This window comes from Bombina bombina, chromosome 7, assembly GCF_027579735.1.
Source record: "Bombina bombina isolate aBomBom1 chromosome 7, aBomBom1.pri, whole genome shotgun sequence".
Taxonomy (NCBI): Eukaryota; Metazoa; Chordata; class Amphibia; order Anura; family Bombinatoridae; genus Bombina; species Bombina bombina.
This window is the reverse complement of record NC_069505.1, coordinates 395,343,160-395,361,466: the sequence shown is the minus strand read 5'-3', so window position 1 is coordinate 395,361,466 and position 18,307 is coordinate 395,343,160. Positions and strand designations below refer to the sequence as shown.

Below are 18,307 nucleotides of genomic sequence, written 5' to 3'. Positions count from 1 at the left end.
TATTTTTATTTTACCGACCTCCAAAGACTTACACTGTTGGAAAGGTTAGGCGATTACCTTTCCAACAGTGGGTCTTGGGGGTCTGTAGCTGCTTAGATGCCCGAGATACAGGATTCTAAGCAGCATGCCCCCTCCTCCAATACTTAACATTGTTAAGTATAAATAAAGTTGTGTGGTGACGTCATCACGTCACTGCGCGTGACGTCACCGCGCATCACGCAATGCCCGTCACTCTACAGGCATGATCGCCGGGGTAGGAGCGGTTAGGAGTCCCCAGATCTCCCTCAAGGTGGGAGAGTGCTCATGACGGCTCTGAGCCGTCATTAGCACCAGAGTGAGAAACTCTGTGACGGCTCATAGCCGTCATTAGCACTCAAATGGTTAAATACTGCAGCTGCTCAGAGCACCAGTGGGGTTTGTATCATGTCAATTAACAAAATGAGTCATTACCAGATGGTACAAGCACCTTAGGCTCTGTGAGCAATTGTTGTATTTAAAATGCTGTGCACAGTGCATACTTAAATACACTTTTGAAACAGCTATAGCTTTTATTAGAAACATTTTCGCTAATACATTTATAATACAAAAATGCTTTTATTTAAAACCAAATGCATACATGTGGATTCCAATTTTGGCTGGAATGTCCCTTTAACTCCCCCACCCACCCTTGTCATTGGTAAAGAGACCTCGCACATGGTATTAAAGGGACGGCTTGGCTAAAATTGGATTTGTATTTCACACCTGCAGATCCTAGAAAGGATTCAGACGCACCAGGCTACATTTTAGGTTTACTTCAGCAAAAGGTTAAATACAACATACAATATTCAAAAGTTGTTCTCCTGTGCCACTCCAGATGAGAATGCACCTAGTGAGTCAATCAGAAGCAGCCATACATACATATTCTTATACAAATCAGTATGGGGGAGTGCCAGAAGTGCAATTCTGACTATGTGTTTAACCCTTTTGAAGAAATGAAACATTTTTATACTAGAATGTGCCAGCAGCAGTAAAGACCACACAGCACAGGCTCTTCTCCTCCAGTGGGTTTTTATTCTGGCTGTCTGTATGTGCTGCCTCTAAACGAAGAAGAAGAATCCAGTGGCCCCTTTTCTTGGTTCCCTCCATACAACAATCAGCGCACATAAGGACGCTACACACAGCTGTGCACATAAGGACGCTACACACAGCTGTGCACATAAGGACGCTACAGACAGCTGTGCACATAAGGACGCTACAGACAGCTGTGCACATAAGGACGCTACAGACAGCTGTGCACATAAGGACGCTACAGACAGCTGTGCACATAAGGACGCTACAGACAGCTGTGCACATAAGGACGCTACAGACAGCTGTGCACATAAGGACGCTACACACAGCTGTGCACATAAGGACGCTACACACAGCTGTGCACATAAGGACGCTACACACAGCTGTGCACATAAGGACGCTACACACAGCTGTGCACATAAGGACGCTACAGACAGCTGTGCACATAAGGACGCTACAGATAGCTGTGCACATAAGGACGCTACACACAGCTGTGCACATAAGGACGCTACACACAGCTGTGCACATAAGGACGCTACACACAGCTGTGCACATAAGGACGCTACACACAGCTGTGCACATAAGGACGCTACACACAGCTGTGCACATAAGGACGCTACACACAGCTGTGCACATAAGGACGCTACACACAGCTGTGCACATAAGGACGCTACACACAGCTGTGCACATAAGGACGCTACACACAGCTGTGCACAACCCTGGGAGCTGACTGCTGCGTTCTGCATATAAGATGCGCACACAAACGTTAAAGAAACATTGTACTGTAAAATGTTCTACCCTTTACAGGAACAGCTTTCTAATTTACTTCTATAATCAAATGTTCTTTGTTCTCTTTTGTTGAAAAGCATGGACGTAAGCTCAGGAAAGTGCACGTGTCTGCAACACTATGTGGCAGCAGTTTAACAAGAGCACTAGATGGCAGCGCTATTCCCGGTCATGCAGTGCTCTACACACCGAAGAATACCATGAGAACAAAGCAAATTTGACAGTGTGCAGTAAAACTTGTTTCCCCTTAATATGTTTCCAATTACTTGTTATACCAGATGTGGAGTTTAAAATGTATGGGAAATTGTCTATTATGGTTTATTTGTACATATGAAATAGCCGCTTCTGCTAATTGAACCCATATCTCAATACAATGGGTTGAGCTTGTAAGGAAAACAGACTTCTATCTTATTAAATTATTTACACAAAGACTTCCTTATCTAATTTATCACTGTTTATTTAAAGGACAATACTTAAAGGAAAACGCAAAGCTTTAGAATTGCATAATTAATAAGTGCAAAATAAAAAAGACAATGATTTAACACGTACTCTGAATTTCAAATAAGCTGTAGATTTTTTTTTTCTGACAAATTTATTTTTTCTCTTATTTTGCGGCCCGTGTCATGTGACAGACATCAGCCAATCACAGACTAGTATACGTATACCCTGTGAGCTTCTGCACATGCTCAGTAGGATCTTGTTCCCGAGAAAGTGTGAATATAAAAAGAATGTGCAAAATTTGATAATGGAAGTAAATTAGAGTCTTAAAACTGCATGATCTTTATGAATCATAAAAGTGTATTTTGACTTGAGTGTCCCTTTAAAAAAGAACAATAAGAAAAACAGAATTTATGCTTACCTGATAAATTACTTTCTCCAACGGTGTGTCCGGTCCACGGCGTCATCCTTACTTGTGGGATATTCTCTTCCCCAACAGGAAATGGCAAAGAGTCCCAGCAAAGCTGGTCACATGATCCCTCCTAGGCTCCGCCCACCCCAGTCATTCGACCGACTGACAGGAGGAAATATATATAGGAGAAACCATATGATACCGTGGTGACTGTAGTTAGAGAAAATAATTCATCAGACCTGATTAAAAAACCAGGGCGGGCTGTGGACCGGACACACCGTTGGAGAAAGTAATTTATCAGGTAAGCATAAATTCTGTTTTCTCCAACATTGGTGTGTCCGGTCCACGGCGTCATCCTTACTTGTGGGAACCAATATCAAAGCTTTAGGACACGGATGAAGGGAGGGAGCAAATCAGGTCACCTAAATGGAAGGCACCACGGCTTGCAAAACCTTTCTCCCAAAAATAGCCTCCGAAGAAGCAAAAGTATCAAATTTGTAAAATTTGGCAAAAGTGTGCAGTGAAGACCAAGTCGCTGCCTTACATATCTGGTCAACAGAAGCCTCGTTCTTGAAGGCCCATGTGGAAGCCACAGCCCTAGTGGTGTGAGCTGTGATTCTTTCAGGAGGCTGCCGTCCGGCAGTCTCATAAGCCAATCGGATAATGCTTTTAAGCCAAAAGGAAAGAGAGGTAGAAGTCGCTTTTTGACCTCTCCTTTTACCAGAATAAACAACAAACAAGGAAGATGTTTGTCTGAAATCTTTAGTAGCCTCTAAATAGAATTTTAGAGCACGGACTACGTCCAAATTGTGTAACAAATGTTCCTTCTTTGAAACTGGATTCGGACACAAAGAAGGTACAACTATCTCCTGGTTAATATTTTTGTTGGAAACAACTTTCGGAAGAAAACCAGGCTTAGTACGCAAAACCACCTTATCTGCATGGAACACCAGATAGGGCGGAGAACACTGCAGAGCAGATAACTCTGAAACTCTTCTAGCAGAAGAAATTGCAACCAAAAACAAAACTTTCCAAGATAATAACTTAATATCTACGGAATGTAAGGGTTCAAACGGAACCCCTTGAAGAACTGAAAGAACTAGATTTAGACTCCAGGGAGGAGTCAAAGGTCTGTAAACAGGCTTGATCCTAACCAGAGCCTGAACAAATGCTTGAACATCTGGCACAGCTGCCAGTCTTTTGTGAAGTAAAACAGATAAAGCAGAGATCTGTCCCTTCAGAGAACTTGTAGATAATCCTTTCTCCAAACCTTCTTGTAGAAAGGATAGAATCTTAGGAATTTTTATCTTGTTCCATGGGAATCCTTTAGATTCACACCAACAGATATATTTTTTCCATATTTTATGGTAAATTTTTCTAGTTACAGGCTTTCTAGCCTGAATCAGAGTATCTATTACAGAATCTGAAAACCCACGCTTTGATAAAATCAAGCGTTCAATCTCCAAGCCGTCAGTTGGAGGGAAACCAGATTCGGATGTTCGAATGGACCCTGAACAAGAAGGTCCTGTCTCAAAGGTAGCTTCCATGGTGGAGCCGATGACATATTCACCAGGTCTGCATACCAAGTCCTGCGTGGCCACGCAGGAGCTATCAAGATCACCGAGGCCCTCTCCTGATTGATCCTGGCTACCAGCCTGGGGATGAGAGGAAACGGTGGGAATACATAAGCTAGGTTGAAGGTCCAAGGTGCTACTAGTGCATCTACTAGGGTCGCCTTGGGATCCCTGGATCTGGACCCGTAGCAAGGAACCTTGAAGTTCTGACGAGACGCCATCAGATCCATGTCTGGAATGCCCCATAATTGAGTTATTTGGGCAAAGATTTCCGGATGGAGTTCCCACTTCCCCGGATGGAATGTCTGACGACTCAGAAAATCCGCTTCCCAATTTTCCACTCCTGGGATGTGGATCGCAGACAAGTGGCAGGAGTGATCCTCCGCCCATTGAATTATCTTTGTCACTTCTTTCATCGCCAGGGAACTCCTTGTTCCCCCCTGATGATTGATATATGCAACGGTCGTCATGTTGTCTGACTGAAACCTTATGAATTTGGCCTTTGCTAGTTGAGGCCAAGCTCTGAGAGCATTGAATATCGCTCTCAGTTCCAGAATGTTTATCGGGAGAAGAGACTCTTCCCGAGACCATAGACCCTGAGCTTTCAGGGATTCCCAGACCGCGCCCCAGCCCACTAGGCTGGCGTCGGTCGTGACAATGACCCACTCTGGTCTGCGGAAGCTCATTCCCTGTGACAGATTGTCCAGGGTCAGCCACCAACGGAGTGAATCTCTGGTCTTTTGATCTACTTGAATCGTCGGAGACAAGTCTGTATAATCCCCATTCCACTGTCTGAGCATGCACAGTTGTAATGGTCTTAGATGAATTTGTGCAAAAGGAACTATGTCCATTGTTGCAACCATCAATCCTATTACTTCCATGCACTGCGCTATGGAAGGACGAGGAACAGAATGAAGTACTTGACAAGAGCTTAGAAGTTTTGATTTTCTGACCTCTGTCAGAAAAATCCTCATTTCTAAGGAATCTATTATTGTTCCCAAGAAGGGAACTCTTGTTGACGGGGACAGAGAACTCTTTTCTTTGTTCACCTTCCATCCGTGAGATCTGAGAAAGGCTAGGACGATGTCCGTATGAGCCTTTGCTTTTGACAGGGACGACGCTTGAATCAGGATGTCGTCCAAGTAAGGTACTACTGCAATGCCCCTTGGTCTCAGAACCGCTAGAAGAGACCCTAGTACCTTTGTGAAAATCCTTGGAGCAGTGGCTAATCTGAATGGAAGTGCCACAAACTGGTAATGCTTGTCCAGAAAAGCGAACCTTAGGAACTGATGATGTTCCTTGTGGATAGGAATATGTAGGTACGCATCCTTTAAATCCACGGTAGTCATAAATTGATTTTCCTGGATAGTAGGTAGGATCGTTCGAATAGTTTCCATTTTGAACGATGGTACCCTGAGAAATTTGTTTAGGATCTTTAGATCCAAAATTGGTCTGAATGTTCCCTCTTTTTTGGGAACTATGAACAGATTGGAATAAAAACCCATTCCTTGTTCTCTTATTGGAACTGGATGTATCACTCCCATCTTTAACAGGTCTTCTACACAATGTAAGAATGCCTGTCTCTTTATTTGGTTTGAAGATAATTGAGACCTGTGGAACCTTCCCCTTGGGGGTAGTTCCTTGAATTCCAGGAGATAACCTTGAGAAACTATTTCTAGCGCCCAAGGATCCTGAACATCTCTTGCCCAAGCCTGAGCAAAGAGAGAAAGTCTGCCCCCCACTAGATCCGGTCCCGGATCGGGGGCTATCCCTTCATGCTGTTTTGGTAGCAGTGATAGGCTTCTTGGCCTGCTTACCCTTGTTCCAGCCTTACATTGGTTTCCAGGCTGGTTTGGGTTGTGAAGTATTACCCTCTTGCTTAGAGGATACAGAATTAGAGACTGGTCCGTTTCTGCGAAAGGGACGAAAATTAGGCTTATTTTTAGCCTTAAAAGACCTATCCTGTGGGAGGGCGTGGCCCTTTCCCCCAGTGATGTCTGAAATAATCTCTTTCAAATCAGGTCCAAATAATGTTTTACCTTTGAAAGGAATGTTAAGCAATTTTGTCTTGGAAGACACATCCGCTGACCAAGACTTTAGCCAAAGCGCTCTGCGCGCCACGATAGCAAACCCTGAATTTTTCGCCGCTAATCTAGCTAATTGCAAAGCGGCATCTAAAACAAAAGAGTTAGCCAATTTAAGTGCTTGAACTCTATCCATAACCTCCTCATACGAAGATTCTTTACTGAGCGATTTTTCTAGTTCCTCAAACCAGAAACACGCTGCCGTAGTGACAGGAACAATGCATGAAATTGGTTGTAGAAGGTAACCTTGCTGTACAAAAATCTTTTTAAGCAAACCCTCTAATTTCTTATCCATAGGATCTTTGAAAGCACAACTATCTTCGATAGGAATAGTAGTGCGTTTGTTTAGAGTAGAAACCGCCCCCTCAACCTTGGGGACTGTCTGCCATAAGTCCTTTCTGGGGTCGACTATAGGAAATAATTTCTTAAATATAGGGGGGGGAACAAAAGGTATGCCGGGCCTTTCCCACTCTTTATTTACTATGTCCGCCACCCGCTTGGGTATAGGAAAAGCGTCGGGGGGCACCGGAACCTCTAGGAACTTGTCCATCTTACATAATTTCTCTGGAATGACCAAATTGTCACAATCATCCAGAGTAGATAACACCTCCTTAAGCAGTGCGCGGAAATGTTCTAATTTAAATTTAAATGTCACAACATCAGGTTCAGCTTGATGAGAAATTTTTCCTGAATCTGAAATTTCTCCATCAGACAAAACCTCCCTCATGGCCCCTTGAGATTGGTGTGAGGGTATGTCAGAACAGTTATCATCAGCGTCCTCTTGCTCTTCAGTGTTTAAAACAGAGCAATCGCGCTTTCTCTGATAAGTAGGCATTTTGGATAAAAGATTTGCTATGCAGTTATCCATTACAGCCGTTAATTGTTGCATGGTAATAAGTATTGGCGCACTAGATGTACTAGGGGCCTCCTGTGTGGGCATAACTGGTGTAGACACAGTAGGGGATGATGTAGTATCATGTTTACTCCCTTCATTTGAGGAATCATCTTGGGCAATATCATTATCTGTGGCATTACTGTCTTTACTTTGTTTGGACACTATGGCACAATTATCACATAAATTTAAATGGGGAGACACATTGGCTTTCATACATATAGAACATAGCTTATCTGATGGTACAGACATGTTAAACAGGCTTAAACTTGTCAACAAAGCACAAAAAAAGTTTTAAAATAAAACCGTTACTGTCACTTTAAATTTCAAACTGAAAACACTTTATTACTGAATATGTGAAAAAGTATGAAGGAATTGTTCAAAATTCACCAAAATTTCACCACAGTGTCTTAAAGCATTAAAAGTATTGCACACCAAATTTCAGAGCTTTAACCCTTAAATTAATGGAACCGGAGCCGTTTTTTTTTCATTTAACCCCTATACAGTCCCAGCTATATGCTTTGCTGAGACCCAACCAAGCCCAGAGGGGAATACGATACCACAAGACGCCTTCTATAAGCTTTTTCAGTGATTCTTAGCTCCTGACACATGCATCTGCATGCCTTGCTCTCCAAAAACAACTGCGCATTAATGGCGCGAAAATGAGGCTCTGTTTATAACTAGAAAGGCCCCCATCTGAAAAAGGTGTCCAACACAGTGCCTGCCGTTTTTCTAAACGTTCCCCAAGATTATAATACCAATAATTAGTTAGAATCTGCATAATATGCCTAGTAAAGCAATCGTTTTAGCCCAGAAAAATGTCTACCAGTTTTTAAGCCCTTTTTGAAGCCCTTTATTCTTTTATGTTTAACTAAGAAAATGGCTTACCGGTCCCCATGAGGGGAAATGACAGCCTTCCAGCATTACATGGTCTTGTTAGAAATATGGCTAGTCATACCTTAAGCAGAAAAGTCTGCTAACTGTTTCCCCCAACTGAAGTTACTTCATCTCAACAGTCCTGTGTGGAAACAGCAATCGATTTTAGTTACTGTGCTAAAATCATCTTCCTCTTACAAACAGAAATCTTCATCCTTTTCTGTTTCAGAGTAAATAGTACATACCAGCACTATTTTAAAATAACAAACACTTGATAGAAGTATAAAACTACATTTAAACACCAAAAAACTCTTAACCATCTCCGTGGAGATGTTGCCTGTGCAACGGCAAAGAGAATGACTGGGGTGGGCGGAGCCTAGGAGGGATCATGTGACCAGCTTTGCTGGGACTCTTTGCCATTTCCTGTTGGGGAAGAGAATATCCCACAAGTAAGGATGACGCCGTGGACCGGACACACCAATGTTGGAGAAATGTATGCTTACCTGATAAATTTATTTCTTTTTTGACACAATGAGTCCACGGATCATCTTAATTACTAATGGGATGTTCACCTCCTGGTCAGCAGGAGGTGGCAAAGAGCACCACAGCAAAGCTCCTCCTTTCCCTCCCACTCCAGTCATTCGACCGAAGTTAAGGAAAGAAAAGAAAAACCAAGGTGCAGAGGTGTTTGAAGTTCATAATAATTAACAACCTGTCTACAAGAACAGGGCGGGCCGTGGACTCATCGTGTCAAAAAAGAAATAAATTTATCAGGTAAGCATACATTTTCTTTTCTTTTTTAAGACACGATGAGTCCACGGATCATCTTAATTACTAATGGGATCCAACACCCAAGCTAGAGTACACAGATGATACGGGAGGGACAAGAAAGGGAACCTAAACAGAAGGCACCACTGCTTGAAGAACTTTTCTCCCAAAGCTGCCTCAGCCGAGGCAAAAGTGTCAAATTTGTAAAACTTTGAAAAAGTGTGAAGAGAGGACCAAGTTGCAGCCTTGCAAATTTGTTCCATAGAAGCTTCATTTTTGAATGCCCATGAGGAAGCAACAGCTCTTGTGGAATGAGCCGTAACCCTCTCAGGAGGCTGCTGTCCAGCAGTCTCATATGCAAGACGTATGATACTCTTCAGCCAAAGAGAAAGAGAAGTAGCCGTAGCTTTCTGTCCCTTACGTTTTCCTGAGAAAACCACAAACAGAGAAGAAGACTGACGAAAATCCTTAGTCGTCTGCAGGTAAAACTTTAAAGCACGGACCACGTCCAAATTGTGCAGAAGACGTTCCTTCTGACAAAAAGGATTAGAACACAAAGAAGGAACAACAATCTCCTGATTAATGTTCTGATCAGAAACAACTTTAGGAAGAAAACCTTATCTAGTACATAAAACACCCCCTTATCTGAATGGAAAATAAGGTAAGGAGATTCGTACTGTGCCGAGAGCGCTGACTCTCTACGAGCTGAAGAAATGGCAACAAGAAATAAAACCTTCCAAGATAATAACTTAATATCTAAGGAATGCATAGGCTCAAACGAAGCCCCCTGAAGGACTCTGAGAACTAAATTAAGACTCCAAGGAGGAGTGATTGGTTTAAATACAGGCCTGATTCTGACCAAGGCCTGACAAAAGGACTGTACATCTGGAACATCCGCCAGACGTTTGTGTAACAAAATAGATAAAGCTGAGATCTGACCCTTTAGGGAAATCGTCGATAAACCTTTCTCCAAACCTTCTTGAAGAAAAGAAAAAATTCTAGGAATCCTAACTCTACTCCATGAGTAACCATTGGATTCACACCAAAAAAGATATTTACGCCAAACTTTATGGTAAATTTTCCTAGTTACAGGCTTACGGGCCTGAATCGTGGTCTCTATGACTCAGAAAACCCCCGCTTGGATAAGATTAAGATTTCAATCTTCAAGCAGTCAGCTTCAGAGAAACTAAATTTGGATGAAGGAAGGTCCCCTGAATGAGAAGGTCCTTCCTCAACGGAAGTCTCCAAGGTGGCAGAGACATCATCTTCACCAGATTCGCATACCAAATCCTGCGAGGTCAGTCCAGTGCTATGAGGATCACTGAAGCTCTCTCCTGTTTGATTCGAGCAATTACCCGAGGAAGAAGTGCAAACAGAGGAAATAGGTATGCTAGCTTGAATGTCCAAGAAGCCGCCAGAGCATCTATCAGAGCCGCCTGGGGGTCTCTGGACCTTGATTCGTATCTCGGGAGCTTGGCGGCTGACCCCACTTGAGAATCAGGTCAGAAAACACTTCCGGATGGAGCTCCCACTCCCCCGGATGAAAGGACTACCTGCTCAGGAAGTCCGCCTCCCAGTAGTCCACCCCTGGGATGTGGATCGCTGATAGACAGCAAAAATGGGCCTCCACCCACTGAATTATCTTGGCTACCTCTGTCATCGCCAAGGAACTCGTCGTTCCTCCCTGATGATTGATGTAAGCCACAGAAGTTATGTTGTCCAACTGGAACCTGATAAACTGGACCGTGGCTAACTGAGGCCAGGCCAAAAGAGCATTGTAGATCGCTCTCAGTTCTAGAATGTTTATAGGAAGAACTTGCTCTTGCTGAATCCAAATTCCCTGAGCCTTTAGGGAGCCCCATACTGCTCCCCAACCCAGAAGGCTGGCGTCTGTTGTCACAATCACCCAAGCTGGTCTGCGAAAGCATGTTCCTTGGGAGAGATGATCCAGAGACAACCACCATAGAAGAGAATCCCTTGTCTCCTGATCCAGAGATATTCGAGGAGACAAGTCCACATAAACTCTATTCCATTGTCTGAGCATGCTTAACTGCAGAGGTCTGAGGTGGAACCAAGCAAACGAGATGATGTCCATTGCCGCTACCATCAGCTCGATTACCTCCATACACTGAGCCACTGATGGCTGGGGAGTAGACTGAAGGACTAGGCAAGTATCGACAATCTTTGATTTCCTGACTTCTGTCAGAAAAATCTTCATAGACAGAGAGTCTATTATGGTTCCCAAGAAAGTTACTCTTGTGTTTGGAACTAAGGAACTCTTTTCCAAATTTATTTTCCACCCGTGAGTTCTCTGGAAAGAGAACACTGTGTCGGTGTGAAATCCTGCTTGTTGAAAAGTTGGCGCCTGAACCAGAATGTGGTCTAGATAAGGCGCCACCCCGATGCCCCGTGACCGAAGCACCGCCAAAAGAGACCCCAGAACCTTTGGGAAAATTCTGGGAGCAGTGGCCAGGCCGAAAGGAAGAGCCACAAACTGAAAGTGTTTGTTCCTGGAAGGCAAACCTTAGGAACCTGTGATGGTCCCTGTGAATAGGAACATGTAGGTACGCGTCCTTTAAATCCACTGTTGTCATGAATTGACCCTCTTGGATTAAGGGAAGAATGGAACAAATAGTTTCCATCTTGAAGGACGGAACCCTTAGGAATTTGTTTAGGCTCTTGAGGTCTATAATCGGTCTAAAGGTTCCCTCCTTTTTGGGAACCACAAACAGATCGGAATAAAACCCCAGACCCTGTTCCTGAACTGGAAAGGGAACAATCACTCCCAGGACGCCTCTCTCATTATCTGGTCCGCAGATAATCTTGAAAGTAGAAATCTGCCTCTGGGAGGAAAGCTTTTGAACTCCAGCCTGTATCCCTGGGACACAATCTCTATTGACCAGGGATCCTGAACATCCTGAACCCAAACCTGAGTGAAAAAAGATAGTCTGCCCCCTAAAAGATCCGGTCCCGGATCAGGGGCATGCCCTTCATGCTGTCTTGGATTCAACAGTAGGCTTCTTGAACTGCTTTCCCTTAGTCCAAGACTGGTTAGATCTCCATGCAGGCTTTGTTGCTGCTTAGAGTAGGAAGAGGAAGAAATTCCTTTGAAGTTCCGAAAAGAACGAAAATTACTCTGTCGCCCTTTCTGCTTGTTTCTCTTATCTTGAGGAAGATGACCCTTACTTCCCGTGATATCAGAGATAATCTCTGTTAGGCCAGGTCCAAACAAGGTCTTCCCCTTGTAAGGAATAGCCAGAAGCTTAGATGACACATCCGCAGACCAAGGTTTCAACCATAAAGCTCTGCGGGCAAGAATAGAGAAACCTGAAATCTTAGCTCCCAGCTTGATAATTTGAAGGGAAGCATCTGTAATAAAGGCATTAGCAAGCTTCAGAGCCTTTATCCTGTCCTGAATCTCTTCTAAGGAAGTCTCAGTCCTGAGAGACTCAGACAATGCATCAAACCATTAGGCCGCCGCGCTAGTGATGGTAGCAATGCACGTAGCAGGTTGCCATTGCAAACCCTGGTGAACATAAATCTTCTTAAGAAGGCCCTCTAACTTCTTATCCATAGGGTCCATGAAAGCACAACTATCCTCTATGGGAATAGTAGTTCTCTTGGATAAGGTGGAAACGGCCCCTTCCACCTTAGGAACTGTTTGCCAAGCCTCCTTAACAGAGTCAGCATCTTTTTGAAAATAGGAGATGGAGAAAAAGGAATACCTGGTCTCTCCCATTCCTTAATAATCTCCGAAGCTCTTTTAGGAACTGGAAATACGTCTGAGTAAGAAGGAACCTCAAAGTATCTGTCCAATTTACTAGACTTCTCAGGAACAACCACAACTGTGGAGTCACAATCATCCAAAGTAACTAAAACCTCCCTAGGCAACAGGCAGAGGTGTTCTAGTTTAAACCTAAAGGTTACAACCTCTGAATCTGTCAGAGGCAAAGCACTTTCTGAATCTGAGATTTCCCCCTCAGATACTGCAGCAGTACCCTCCTCTTTGTGTCCTTGGGAGGGTACCTCCGAAATTGCAACAATTGCATCAGAACTTACTGAATGCTTGGTTTTCCTTTTACGCTTTCCTTGCAACATTGGAAAAGCAGACAACGCATCAGAAACTGCAGAAGACAAGAGGGAAGCGATGTCTTGTAAATTAACCTCTGAAGGAGTTATAGCGAAAATGCAGGGCACTGATTGAGAGGGCGGTAAACCTTGGGACGCTTGAGGAGAAAACTGCGGCCTACATTGATCATTGGCATTAGACTCCTGAATAGCATCCTCTTTAGTAAATGAAGGTTCAGCAAAAAGTCTGTCCCTATAGCTTAAAGTCCTCTCAATACATGAGGAACAAAAAGGGATTGGTGGTTCCACATTGGCATTAAAGCATAAAGAACAAGTGATAGCTTGCAAAGACTCTTGGTCCATCTTAACTTCACAATAGTTCACAAATTTTGGCAATTTTTTGAACAAATTTAAAACTGACAAAAAAAAGTTACAGAATTTAATTTTAGCCCTTTTGAACACCTCTACACCTCAGCAGAACCCTGCTGAGGTGCCTGCCTCACTGCTTAGACAGGAGATGTACCCAGAAATGAACCTCTGCAGGATAAACAACACATCCAGACTTCTGAAGGATGTCGCTCCCTTCTATCAGCAATGCGCAGCAGAGACCAAACAATCTCTTATGAAGTGTGCAGTAAAAACATATAGTAAAACAGAAAGGGCGCGCAAACTGTTCCCCAGAACCGCATACAGGAAAAAGGAAGCCAGAAATGGCTTGCAAATCTTTTTCTTAGAACCGCCCATCGTGAGCGTGCCAAAGTCAGCCATCTCCCGGTCGCATGAATTATTAAAAGCGCCGGAAGATGAGAACCACACAGCCAATGTCATCAGCCCCAGTGCCTGCACAGTTACTGTCTAATAAAGTACCCAATCCATGAGTCTCTTTATGGTCCCATAAGAGTCAAGTGCCTCTGTGTCTGAGAATTGTCCCCCAGAAACTAATGTCAGCACTTACCTCCTCATCTGCCCGACAGTGAAGGCAGCTCCAGGTTTAAAAGGTCCTCTCCCTCCTATGGGCCTGCGATAAGAAAAAACTGAGTAAGAACTCTCAGTATGTCAGAAGCAGCGCAGCATCAGGATGGGAGGCGCAGTGAGAATTATGTCCCACAAGTTCCCATTGCTCTAAAGCCACCAATGCTCTACTGAAGAGACTGATATGGACTATGGTTACACCCTAGAACAAAGCAGCACAATCTTGTACTACTTTAAAAATAATAAACTCTTAATTGAAGAATCTAATCTAACACCTCACTTTACCACTTCCTATCACTAACGTAAGCAAAGAGAATGACTGAAGTGGGAGGGAAGGGAGGAGCTATTTTAACAGATTTGCTGTGGTGCTCTTTGCCGCCTCCTGCTGACCAGGAGGTGAATATCCCATTAGTAATTAAGATGATCCGTGGACTTATCGTGTCAAAAAAGAAATAAATTTATCAGGTAAGCATAAATTTTCCTTTTTCTCCTAATAAAGTACAACTGAAAAGTTGATCAAATATGAATGATTAACCTATTAAACGGGAGATAGTTCACCTCCCAATAATTTCAATGATCTATATGTGTTACTGGTTTCCACCCTGTGCTCAGACCTCCCTAACAGGCCAGATTTTGAGGATATCTGAAATGGAGCACAAATAATCAGCTGATAGTAACCATGGTTATTTTACCTGTTCTCATCCAAGGAAATCCTAAAAACCTGACCTGTTGGGGAGGCCTGAGGACAGGTTTGAAAACCAGTGGTCTATAGCATATCTAATGATATATACCCAAACCAGTATTTGTCTAATATCACTGGAAAAATCATTTGTAAAGTTATTATTCTAAAAATGAAACCTTAAGAAAACCATGATTTAACTCAAATCCACCCTGAAATAAACATAATAATAAATCTGTTAATCCCTTGGCTGTGCACAGTCCTACGCATACCTCAATATACTCTCATGGAAAGATGCGTTTCAACAATAGAGACCAAAAGAAAAAGGAACATTTGATAAGATAAATTGGTTTTTGTATTTAATTATACGGTTTTATCTTAATCATCAGTTTGATTCTGACGTCTGTCCCTTTAATGTGACATATAGCATCACAAAAGTAATTTAAAGGGGCAATTAAAATGTCAAGGTTCATAAAGATTGTGCAATTTTTAAGAGGGTTTAATTACTAGATTTACTTTGTTCTTTTTGCATACTTTATTCAAAAGCATACCTAGGTATGCTCAGAATTAACACTGCACTTAGCTTAGAGTTAGCTGGTGATTAGTGGCTGCACACATACGCCTTTTGTAATTGGTTCATCAGATGTGCTGAGCTTGTTCTCAGTAGTACGATGCTGCTGTGGAGCTGACTTTAACTATGTGTTTAATCCCGCTGCAGGAGTTATACACACCGATATATGGAAGCAATAGTGGCATAATAAAATGTTATAACACATTAGAGCATTTTTAGTTAGCACTTCTATGTCCCTTGAATGTTCTAGGACATATATCAGAAACAACTGGTAGAAAGACAACAAAACACGGCTACCTTTTGTATAAAAGCACAGACTGAACAGTAAATCTGGGATTGGTTAGTATTTAGGGCTTTCACACGTGTACTTACATGCCTGCAAGGAGAAGTGCTTCTTGTCGGTGGGGGGAGCACTGGCCCCCAATGGGAAGGGTTCAATCTGACCCAGCAGGTACTGTATGGAGCGGAGCTGGAAGCATGGATCTGCAAGGAGCACACTTGTAGCGCGCTGGATCCTGACAGAAAAAAAATAATATATATATAAGTTGATAACTAGAGAGGGTCATACGGAAACTATTACCATGTAACATCTCATTACCGTAACCCAGTCCCTGAGTGCCTTATTGCCCCGTAACATCTCATTACAGTAACCCAGCCCCTGAATGCCTTATTGCCCTGTAACATCTCATTACCGTAACCCAGTCCCTGAGTGCCTTATTGCCCTGTAACATCTCATTACCGTAACCCAGTCCCTGAGTGCCTTATTGCCCTGTAACATCTCATTAAAGTAACCCAGCCCCTGAGTGCCTTATTGCTCTGTAACATCTCATTACAGTTACCCAGCCCCTGAGTACCTTATTGCCCTGTAACATCACATTACAGTTACCCAGTCCCCGAGTATCTTATTGCCCTGTAACATCTCATTACAGTAACACAGCCCCTGAGTGCCTTATTGCCCTGTAACATCTCATTACAGTAACCCAGCCCCTGAGTGCCTTATTGCCCTGTAACATCTCATTACAGTAACCCAGCCCCTGAGTGCCTTATTGCACTATAACATCTCATTACAGTAACCCAGCCCCTGAGTGCCTTATTGCACTATAACATCGCATTTCAGTAACCCAGCCCCTGAGTGCCTTATTGCACTGTAACATCTCATTACAGTTACCCAGCCCCTGAGTGCCTTATTGCCCTGTAACATCTCATTACAGTAACCCAGCCCCTGAGTGCCTTATTGCCCTGTAACATCACATTACAGTTACCCAGCCCCTGAGTGCCTTATTGCTCTGTAACATCTCATTACAGTTACCCAGCCCCTGAGTGCCTTATTGCCCTGTAACATCTCATTAAAGTAACCCAGCCCCTGAGTGCCTTATTGCCCTGTAACATCTCATTACAGTAACCCAGCCCCTGAGTGCTCTATTGCTCCGTAACATCTCATTACAGTTACCCAGCTCCTGAGTGCCTTATTGCCCTGTAACATCTCATTACAGTAACCCAGCCCGAGTGCCTTATTACCCTGTAACATCTCATTACATTAACCCAGCTCCTGAGTGCCTTATTGCCTTGTAACATCACATTACAGTAACTCATCCCGAGTGCCTTATTGCTCTGTAACATCTCATTACAGTTACAAGCCCCTGAGTGCCTTATTACACTGTATCATCTCATTACAGTAACCCAGCCCCTGAGTGCCTTATTACCCTGTAACATCTCATTACAGTAACCCAGCTACTGAGTGCCTTATTGCCCTGTATCATCTCATTACAGTAACCCAGCCCCTGAGTGCCTTATTGCCCTGTAGCATCTTATTACAGTAACCCAGCCCCTGAGTGCCTTATTGCCCTGTAACATCACATTACAGTAACCCAGCCCCTGAGTGCTTTATTGCCCTGTAACATTACATTACAGTAACCCAGCCCCTGAGTGCCTTATTACTCTGTAACATCTCATTACAGTAACCCAGCCCCTGAGTGCCTTATTGCCCTGTAGCATCTTATTATAGTAACCCAGCCCCTGAGTGCCTTATTGCCCTGTAACATCACATTACAGTAACCCAGCCCCTGAGTGCCTTATTGCCCTGTAACATCACATTACAGTAACCCAGCCCCTGAGTGCTTTATTGCCCTGTAACATTACATTACAGTAACCCAGCCCCTGAGTGCCTTATTACTCTGTAACATCGCATTTCAGTAACCCAGCCCCTGAGTGCCTTATTGCCCTGTAGCATCTTATTATAGTAACCCAGCCCCTGAGTGCCTTATTGCCCTGTAACATCTCATTACAGTAACCCAGCCCCTGAGTGCCATATTGCCTCGTAACATCTCATTACAGTAACCCAGCCCCTGAGTGCCTTATTGCCCTGTAACATCACATTACAGTAACCCAGCCCCTGAGTGCCTTATTGCTCTGTAACATCACATTACAGTAACCCAGCCCCTGAGTGCCTTATTGCTCTGTAACATCACATTACAGTAACCCAGCCCCTGAGTGCCTTATTGCTCTGTAACATCACATTACAGTAACCCAGCCCCTGAGTGTCTTATTGCCCTGTAACATCTCATTACAGTTACCCAGCCCCTGAGTGCCTTATTGCCCTGTAACATCTCATTACAGTTACCCAGCCCCTGAGTGCCTTATTGCCCTGTAACATCTCATTACAGTTACCCAGCCCCTGAGTGCCTTATTGCCCTGTAACATCTCATTACAGTAACCCAGCCCCTGAGTGCCTTATTGCCCTGTAACATCTCATTACAGTTACCCAGCCCCTGAGTGCCTTATTGCCCTGTAACATCTCATTACAGTTACCCAGCCCCTGAGTGCCTTATTGCCCTGTAACATCTCATTACAGTAACCCAGCCCCTGAGTGCCTTATTGCCCTGTAACATCTCATTACAGTAACCCAGCCCCTGAGTGCCTTATTGCCCTGTAACATCTCATTACAGTAACCCAGCCCCTGAGTGCCTTATTGCACTATAACATCTCATTACACTATAACATCTCATTACAGTAACCCAGCCCCTGAGTGCCTTATTGCACTATAACATCTCATTACAGTATAACCCAGCCCCTGAGTGCCTTATTGCCCTGTAACATCGCATTTCAGTAACCCAGCCCCTGAGTGCCTTATTGCCCTGTAA

General features: G+C 43.6%; 1 protein-coding gene across 1 annotated transcript in view; it reads right to left on the bottom strand.

Moving 5' to 3' along the window:
• Positions 1–18,307, bottom strand: part of RNF123 (ring finger protein 123) — a gene marked incomplete in the record, with an annotated part of 302,310 nt that overhangs the window by 67,795 nt on the left and 216,208 nt on the right. Inside the window, 1 exon segment of the mRNA XM_053721137.1 lies at positions 15,540–15,682. Coding sequence (XP_053577112.1) covers positions 15,540–15,682 — 143 coding nt within the window.